Source organism: Poecilia formosa, unplaced genomic scaffold, assembly GCF_000485575.1.
Source record: "Poecilia formosa unplaced genomic scaffold, Poecilia_formosa-5.1.2 Scaffold717, whole genome shotgun sequence".
NCBI lineage: Eukaryota > Metazoa > Chordata > Actinopteri > Cyprinodontiformes > Poeciliidae > Poecilia > Poecilia formosa.
The window spans coordinates 137,680-146,229 of record NW_006800656.1 but is presented as its reverse complement, the minus strand read 5'-3'; the positions used below and the strand labels follow the sequence as shown (position 1 = coordinate 146,229).

General features: G+C 38.6%; 1 protein-coding gene across 1 annotated transcript in view; it reads left to right on the top strand.

Moving 5' to 3' along the window:
- Positions 1 to 8,550, top strand: part of LOC103131098 (solute carrier family 12 member 2) — a gene marked incomplete at its 5' end in the record, with an annotated part of 15,357 nt that extends 6,807 nt beyond the window's left edge. The window contains 4 exons of the mRNA XM_007542668.2: positions 158 to 244; positions 1,210 to 1,345; positions 4,323 to 4,390; positions 4,522 to 8,550. Coding sequence (XP_007542730.2) covers positions 158 to 244; positions 1,210 to 1,345; positions 4,323 to 4,390; positions 4,522 to 4,657 — 427 coding nt within the window. The remainder of the gene's footprint in view (positions 1 to 157; positions 245 to 1,209; positions 1,346 to 4,322; positions 4,391 to 4,521) is intronic.

The window sequence follows — 8,550 nt, the reverse complement described above, 5'->3', positions numbered from 1 at the left end:
ACACAAAGGTGCTGTGCAGCACACAGGATGCCTCACTCTGTCAGGAATTTTGCTCTGTTGAAGTTAGTGCAGAAAGAAATTAGCTCCGGTTCCAGATAAAACTCTGCTGCTCTGAGCAACAAAGCATAAAACCTACAACTCTGACTTTTTTTTACAGGATGGCAACTCTACTGAGCAAGTTCAGAATAGACTTCTCTGACATCACCGTGCTGGGGGACATCAACACCAAGCCCAAGAAGGAGCAGTAAGTTTGCTCTTTCAGTCGTTTTCATGTCATCCTCACCATCATCTCGCCTTCCTCTGAACATTTCATCTGTACTTGACTATGTCACTTCTAAAGTCTGACTCTACTTTCAAAGTCTCATCCACTCAACATTTTCTGAAGATGCAAACTTTGAAATAATTAGAGCTTTTGTTATGTGGTTGACTTTCTAAAAGATGCTTTAGACTGAATGAGTTAAAGCCAAGTTCAAAACTGGGCAACAATAAAGGCCACACCAAACATGTGCTTACTTGAGCTTGGTGTCATCTGATCAATAGTTTTACCTCAACATTCTGCAGGTTGTTCACATAAATGGGGATAGAAGAGGCTTTTTAAACATTTAGAATGTCAAACGTATACATTATTTTTGTTCCCACTGACGTCACACAGACAACATGCAGAGAAAAAAAACAGCACCTTTCTCTAAAAAACAGGAATACATTTTTGTCTTCTTTTAGATATTTGTTGTTCACAGATTCCAGCTGTTTAAATGTTTTTAAACCTAGTGTGTTAGAAGTCAGTTTCATTAGAAAATGTTCAGCTCACTGCTGCCATCTGGTGGTGAAAATACATCATCATTGATTACCAGCAAAGAGGTATTTTGACAACAAGCTCAAACTAAACTTTGGATCCTCCAGAATTCCTAATTGTAAATAAAATGTGACAGAACATGTTTTCACTTATCATTTTAAGTTGGTCTTCATTAAGGGACAACAAAAAGCAGCAGATTGGTTTCCTGTTTGTCGTGTTTGTTGACATGGCTGATGGCTTATCACTGCTCATAAATTATTATTTAAACCTACATTCTAAGAATATCATCCAATCCCACTCAGAAGCCAGTGTGGCTTTTTTGTTGTACAGATGTCACATTCGGGTAACTGTGGCTGTACCAGGAAGTCTGCAGCTTATATCATGTTGTTAACCAGGAAGTCTGTGTTCTGACTTAGTGTGGCAACCTTTGAGGAGATGGTTGAGCCTTATCGGCTGAAGGAAGACAACATGGAATTGGAGGCAGCCGAGAGGTTGAAAAACAGCGAACCCTGGAGAATCACAGACAACGAGCTGGAACTGTACCGCGCCAAGGTCTGCACCCACTCTCTGATTTACTGCAACACACACGGCACACACACTCTGATTCACCGGTTTAGAAGGAAAATGCTGCAAAAATATTTTTATTTCATTATTTTAGCATGCAAAAGTCTTTGCATGAGAGGTTGAAACAACCTCTCATACTCTCTGATGCACTGCATCAAGGTGAATCAGTGTGTGATTCACTGTGATTCACTGTGTGCTGCAGTGAATCATACATTGATTCACTGCAGCACACTCAGCATACTGCTTCCATGTCATCTCAAACACAGTGAGGTCCTGGTGAAGCCTGCCACTAACTTTTAACGTCACCAATCCGGTCACAACATCAAGATTACTCAATCACATCTTGGTCGACATTCTGCAGGAATATGTCACATGTCACCCAGTTAAAGCAGAACATCAGCAGATAAAAATTTACCTGATCAGTGGCAGCATTCAGACATCAGAAGGTTTCTGATTCATGCCAGTCCTGGGTTTTCCCCAGAAAACTTGCTAAACCTGGTGGATGTTTTTATATTTAAAGATGTTAAGTTGGGGTTGCTGTGGTGGCGCAGGGGCAAAGCACAATCAACGTATTGAGGCCTTGGTCTTCATGGTGGTGGTCGCAGATTCGATTCCCGGCCTGGTGACATTTGCCGCATGTCTTCCCCCTCTCTCATTACCCTCTTTCCTGTCGAACTACTTTCAAATAAAGGCCACTAGAGCCAACAAAACCTAAAAATTAAAAGTTGTTAAGTTGACAGGAAATGTAAAATATTACTGGGCAGTTATGTTACTTGAAGACCTTACTGACAATTCCTAAACCTATAGAGTCTTAAAAACAACAAATAAAAAAATACAATTAAAATAAATATCAGGTTTTTTGCACTTCTGTTAAATGCAAATTAAGTAATCAATTAGTGGATCTAAAAAGATGATGTAACGCTGATCACATTTAAAACCGGCCCAAGGCATAAATGAACTAAGAAGCTGCTTGTGGCCCCCCAGACCTGTGTTGTATTTGCTAACATTTTAACACAGACCACACATGTAAAAATGTAATATTTTATTTATTGAGAATATCGACGCTGTTAAATTTAGTCTCAGCACAGATAAACAATATAACGTCCTGTAATTTAACTTTATAATTTAAATTTTAAGATTTTAAGGAGCTGGCAAAGTTTACTTAAGAACAATCCTCATAGTTGGATTGTTTGGTTACCATAATCTGATGCCATGAGTTTAATCTTTAAGTTTGAGCTCTGTTTGTTCATAAATACATCTCAGGAACTACAATTATCACAATACAATTATCACTTTTACGCTTTTACGGTTGGCCAAATAAACTAGAGCCCCTCTCCCAGATTTTACTAAGTCCATAGTGAAATGCTGTTAGTGGTGCTGATGTTTTTAGCAGCAAGAAGGGCCCCTAAGTCAAATTCTGCTCAAGGCCTCATTCAACCTTGGAAAGAACCACAGACGGCATTACTTGGTTTTCAACCAAATTCTTGCAAGAATTGAGAAGGCACAGTAACCCCAGCATTTCTGCCAGCCTGGTAGAAGCCGGCCTGGTAGAAGCCAGCCTGGCTTCCACCAGCATACGTTCTGTCACTCTGCTGCAGAACTTGTCTTTTTATTAGCAGGGAAAGGGAAGGGAATGGAATGTGGGAAGGTGATCATAACAGAAGGGGGGGCTACTCTGATAACAAGGAAAGGGGTAAAACAGAACTAAGTTCTACACACAGACAGTTTTACAACTAGGAGTATCACAGGAAGACCTCTTCTTACACACAGTTTAACAAATTCCTCTTCTCTAGGTTAAGAGAGAACAAAATGGAAAAACAACTTAATCATATATTAAACTAAAACTACTTATGTAAGAAAGATAACATAGTAATTCTAACAACTAGCCCTGCATGATGATAAATCTGCTGCACTGCACATCTCTGCTGGATACAGAGGGACAAACTGTCCCTCTGTATCCAGCAGAGGGACAGTTTGCTGGATACAGCAAACTATATATATAAATATATATATATTTATGTCAATATATATTGACATAAATCAATAGACATGATTTATGTCTACTGAGTAGCTTTTCCATGAAATGGAAGAGCTACTAAAGTAGGTCTTCTATTTCATGTCTATTGAGTTTCAGAGACAGAGACTGTTTTGGTTGCCTGAGCTTTAGGGAAAAGGTTTTTCTGATTTCCGCATGCAGCACTGCTGCCTCACTAAGTTGACAAAACATTTGATATGGTGCCGTTAATGCATCGTGTCACTCAAAAAATAAGAATAAAAAAATAAAACCAGCGTCATGCACAATTATGAGGCAGTCTGCACCAAGGTAAACTTCGGTGATCAAACCGCGACGGCGTGTGAGGCGGCCAATGCCAGAGATGCCAAGCGGTGTGACTGGTGCATGCTCTCAGCTTCAATTCATCAACTATAAACCCATCTGTCAGGAACTATTCTGCCCTGCCAGAGATATACTCATCACTTGCAGTTTGGCTTATTTTAAAATAAGCCATACTAAGGAATTGTGATTTTTTTTCTTCTTTTTTTCTGTATAATGAAAGCATAAACAAACACTTAGCCTGGAGGGGGAAGGGGCCGTGTAAAGCCTGGCAACCCACCTAACTTGTAATATACTGCCTGCAGTCACAACTGTTCTCGGTTCTAGCTGCTAAAATCACTGCAAAGCTTCAAACTGAATCATTAGCCGTCAGTTGTTTTCTCCACGTCTTCACATGACACTGACATTTGAAGAGCCTGGATGATTGTTGTATTTACAGATCATTCTACAACAATGACCACAGCTTATGCAATTAGCAGAGAATGCATAAAGAAGTACAGCATCAAAAAGGCATGATGAAATGCATCTGTTTCCATCTGTGAGATTGTCCTGCCCCCCACACCCTGAGTCTGAGTGCGGGGATCTAGATTCTAGAGGAATGTTTTCTAACTGTGTGTTGTATTTGTTCTCCAGACCAATCGTCAGATCAGGCTCAATGAGCTACTGAAGGAACACTCCAGCACTGCCAACCTCATCGTCATGTAAGCCTGCATTCACCATTGATCGTCTGTTGTAGCGCCACTTCATGAATGTGATAGTGTGTCCATTCCAACGCTGTCGCCCAAATATGAAAGAGCTAGATCTTTGTTTTAACTGTTGTTCCTCTCTCCAGGAGCCTGCCATTAGCTCGGAAGGGCGCAGTCTCTAGTGCCCTCTATATGGCCTGGCTGGAGGTGCTGTCTAAGGACCTGCCCCCCATCCTCCTCGTGCGTGGCAACCACCAGAGCGTCCTCACCTTCTACTCTTAGTGTTAGCACAGGGAAAAATCCTGCGTTTTTAAGTCTCACGTTCACTTCTGCGGCTGATAGCAAAGCCACACACATGTTCCAGTTAAATCCCAAAATAAAAGGTGCACCATCACACTCCAGAGACTGTAGAAAACACAGCCGCTGTTGATCTAAAGAAGGAAGTGATACCGGTTGAGACGTTGATGAAGGAATTTCAGGGTTAGGGTGGAAATTATTGGTAAGGTTGCCCTCTTGGCTCCTTTCTTTTCTATTTATTCCAAATTTTCCTCTTTTTTTTTGTAGCTTTAGTTTTTTTCAACTTTCGTGCATAAGTTGTAATTTCTGTTCAAATTATTTTCTCTTGGGCTGTAATTCAGGCATTCATAATATTTGTGATTTTTTGTTCTCATGGTATGGAATATCTTGAAGTTACTAGGACCAGTTGCCACGTCTGTTAGCAATAATCACCTAGTTATTTGTTTTAGACATTGGAGAGAACAACACATTCTAAAGCCTTACAGATGTGCCTTTTGGTCGGATCTGATGAAATTAGTTGAATCTCTAATCAGATAAACAATATGACCCATATTATTGGCGGTTAAGTAATAATTTTAATGCATTTATGGTGATTCTTTCTTAGTTAAATCAGTTTAGATTTGGGGGTGAAGCCTTTCTGTCTTTTTGTTTTTAGATTCTTCTAATCTGCTTATGGTTCAAAGCCCTGTTGGTCTTCCATTGTAAAGCTGTTGATCATTTTCAATAGCCTGTTATTGGACACAGTTGACTGTTTGGGTCCAGTGCCTGCATCAGATTGTATTTGTTTTTAAATTAAACATGCAAACAGTTAGCAAAGAGGCTTCCAGCCTTGTTGGTTGGAAGCTGCTGAGTAATGTTTGTTTCTGTTCTTCCCCTCTAAAGACTCTACTCTCTTCAACGACCTAATTAAAACCTTGCCTTAATGATGCTTTCCTTTCTCCAAAGCCATACTGGCTGTGTGATTTGTGGATAAATGTGGAAGCAATCCGTGGTTTGTCTTCAGTCTCAGCTCGTTTGTAATGTAGATGCATCCATCTGTAGTGTCGTTGAATTTGATGTGCTCTGGTTTTTAACTGCACATTGCTGTTGAAGTGCTCTGTCCGCTGACTGTAATATTTGGCACTGATGTATACTGATGTAGGCTGACAAGCCTACTGGGCTCCTTTGCTCCCATCAAGCTGCACTGTGGAGTGTTGTCCTCCTGGTCTCACAGAGCTCACATCTCCCCACATCCAGAATATGTTTTGACTGAGTGTGATGATGTACCTCTATGCATTTGAGCAGTTGAGCTGAAGTTCCAGTCCAGTAGTTTTCTGTGCAGTGGAGCCTTGCTTCATTTGATGGGAACCTTCAGCAATCCTCCATTGGCTCCAAGCAGCAGTACCATTGTTCCATGAAAAGCCATATAGAACTTCTCTGCTCTGAGGTGTGAAAAATAGGTCAACTGTAGAACACAAAGCTCGAATAGAACTGTAGTTTATGCTTGGAGAAGTAAAGTTTGGCTGATTTTTAAAAGTTTTTACTAAATAAACTTAATAACTGTACATCTATTGCTTATGCAATCATTAGAAGTGAATAAGTACAGTTTTAATGGTGTACTTCTGCTGTCAAATTAAAAAATAGAGTAGGTCAGGAGTTAGTGAGCAGATACCTTTCACCTCAAATTCTGTTGAGTAAATGTTGACTGAAGTAAATAAGTCATTGGATTTCCAGATGAGAGAATCAATGTGACTTTGCAGGTTGTTCGACTATAGAAAGCGATTTAGGTCGTCAGATGAACAGCTTCTAATTTTGCTGATCAATGTTGTTTTAGATAAGAGATGGCTTACAACAGTAAAGTCAAATTCAGTTCTGTTTTGATTTGCCCTTCTACTCATGTCTTCTTTTTTTTCAAACAAGTTTAGTTTTCACTGATTGTATGCAATTTATGAAGAATGTCAACCAATGCTTAGGTTAGTGGAATGTAATGTATTTATTATGAAGTCCGGCTTCTGAGTGAGCAGATTTTTTTATTTTATTTTTTTTATTGCTTTATTCTCATGTATTTTCCACATAGACAGCAATAAGATCTTTATCACTCATCCTTCTGTGCTTCTCCTGCACACTGTTCCAGACACTTTGTCCTGAGAAATAAGCAAAGCACCTTTACTATTATTACACCCATCTGTAGGAGTGAGAGAGGATGTTCCTGTTTGTCTAAGGAAAACTTTCCAATGTTGAAGACAGGTGGTTTCTTTCTATTTGGGGGAAGGAGCAAACTTCCCAGCTCATTTCTTGTGTTTGGGGAAGCTTTTGGAAGCATTCCCACTCTGAGGACTGTTCTATCAAAGTGGAACGTTCTAGACCTTTCAGAATTAGTTTTAAGTTTGTTTAAAAATCAGACTTTCACTCAAACAGATGCAGCTCACAAAATGTGTTCTTCACCGGTCTTAGTGATACATCTGTCCCTTCATTCATATCCCCACAAATCCAAACTATTGTAAAGCCAAGACGCCCATTACCAAACGGTAAAGCAGGTCCATTATGTAGTGCAGTTGTGGTACTGAACAGCATGCAATAACTGCATTCACATTTTGAAATGTAATGATATTGATCGATACTGCCATGGAACCAACAGCTCAAACAGCAATAGTAACAACTGCAATTATATTATTTATAGTTTTTGCAAACATAATCAAGTTTATCCTTATGACCATAAGTAAGTTTTTGTCAATCATTTTCCCCAGTTATCATAAGCAGTATGATAATTATCCATCCCAGCTAGCTGCTGTACACTTCAGGCTATTTTGAGCTGTTAATGGTGAATTCTATAAATGTCCATTGAGCCTTCAATATGAACTAATTGAAGAATATACAAATGAATGCACAGAACAAGCTGGACTTTATTTAAGCCTGTACTCAAAGAGAAATTAGATTTGATGTTTGAAATCACTTTTGTGTATTAAACAGAATAAAGATGTGACTTTATGTTCATTGCCATACTGTGAGCCTTCACTCTCCCTTCTGTTTTAGAGCAACACTGAAGAAAACACACATACATTATTCTGTATTTATATGTTAAAGAAGATATATAGACATATATTCAGCATATACACATACATATATCGGTCAGTCTGACCTATAGGAAATCTTTGTCTTTGATATGTCACATTTTGATCAAAACCTAACTTTTACAAACAGGGGTTTGTGCCTATTGATTTGATCAGTTCTCTTTATTAATAGGTTATAAAGAGTATTGGAGAATATTCCAATGCTCTATTCCAATGCTCTGTTCCACAGATCAGAAGTCATTTGTTAATATTTCAGATTTAAGGCAGCGTTTCTGAGATCATAATCCAACGTTATTCTTTCTTAGCCTGATCCCTGTCACCCGCTCATTCCAGAACCAAAATGACTGGTAATACGTTTTCCAACATAATAAAGTAATCACAATCCTAAAGACCTGCAGACATTGGCCTCCTTTCCACTAACATGGCCTAACCTGTAAATAATCTAATAATGTTTCATTTAGTATGAAGAAAGTATTTATTTTAGATCTGGAATTTCTTTTTTTTTTTTCTTGTGTAATATTTTGGATTCAGTACAAAATTATTGTGCATGTTTTTCTGTTAATATTCTGCTTGCCTTTTAATTTTAGCTAAATTGTATTTTTTGACTATCTTTTCGATGCCTTTTGAGACAAAGACCTGGTTAAGATCAGAAAAAGCAATACCAAGCTTTGACAAACATGGATGGAATCAACCTGGCTGGTTGAAGTAGTAATGATTTGATTCACTGTACTGTTAACAGTCACAGATATGTTTTTTCTAACATTTTAACAGTTATGATTACAAATACTTTGTATATCTTTATTGCAATAAATGAATCAAATGAAATCT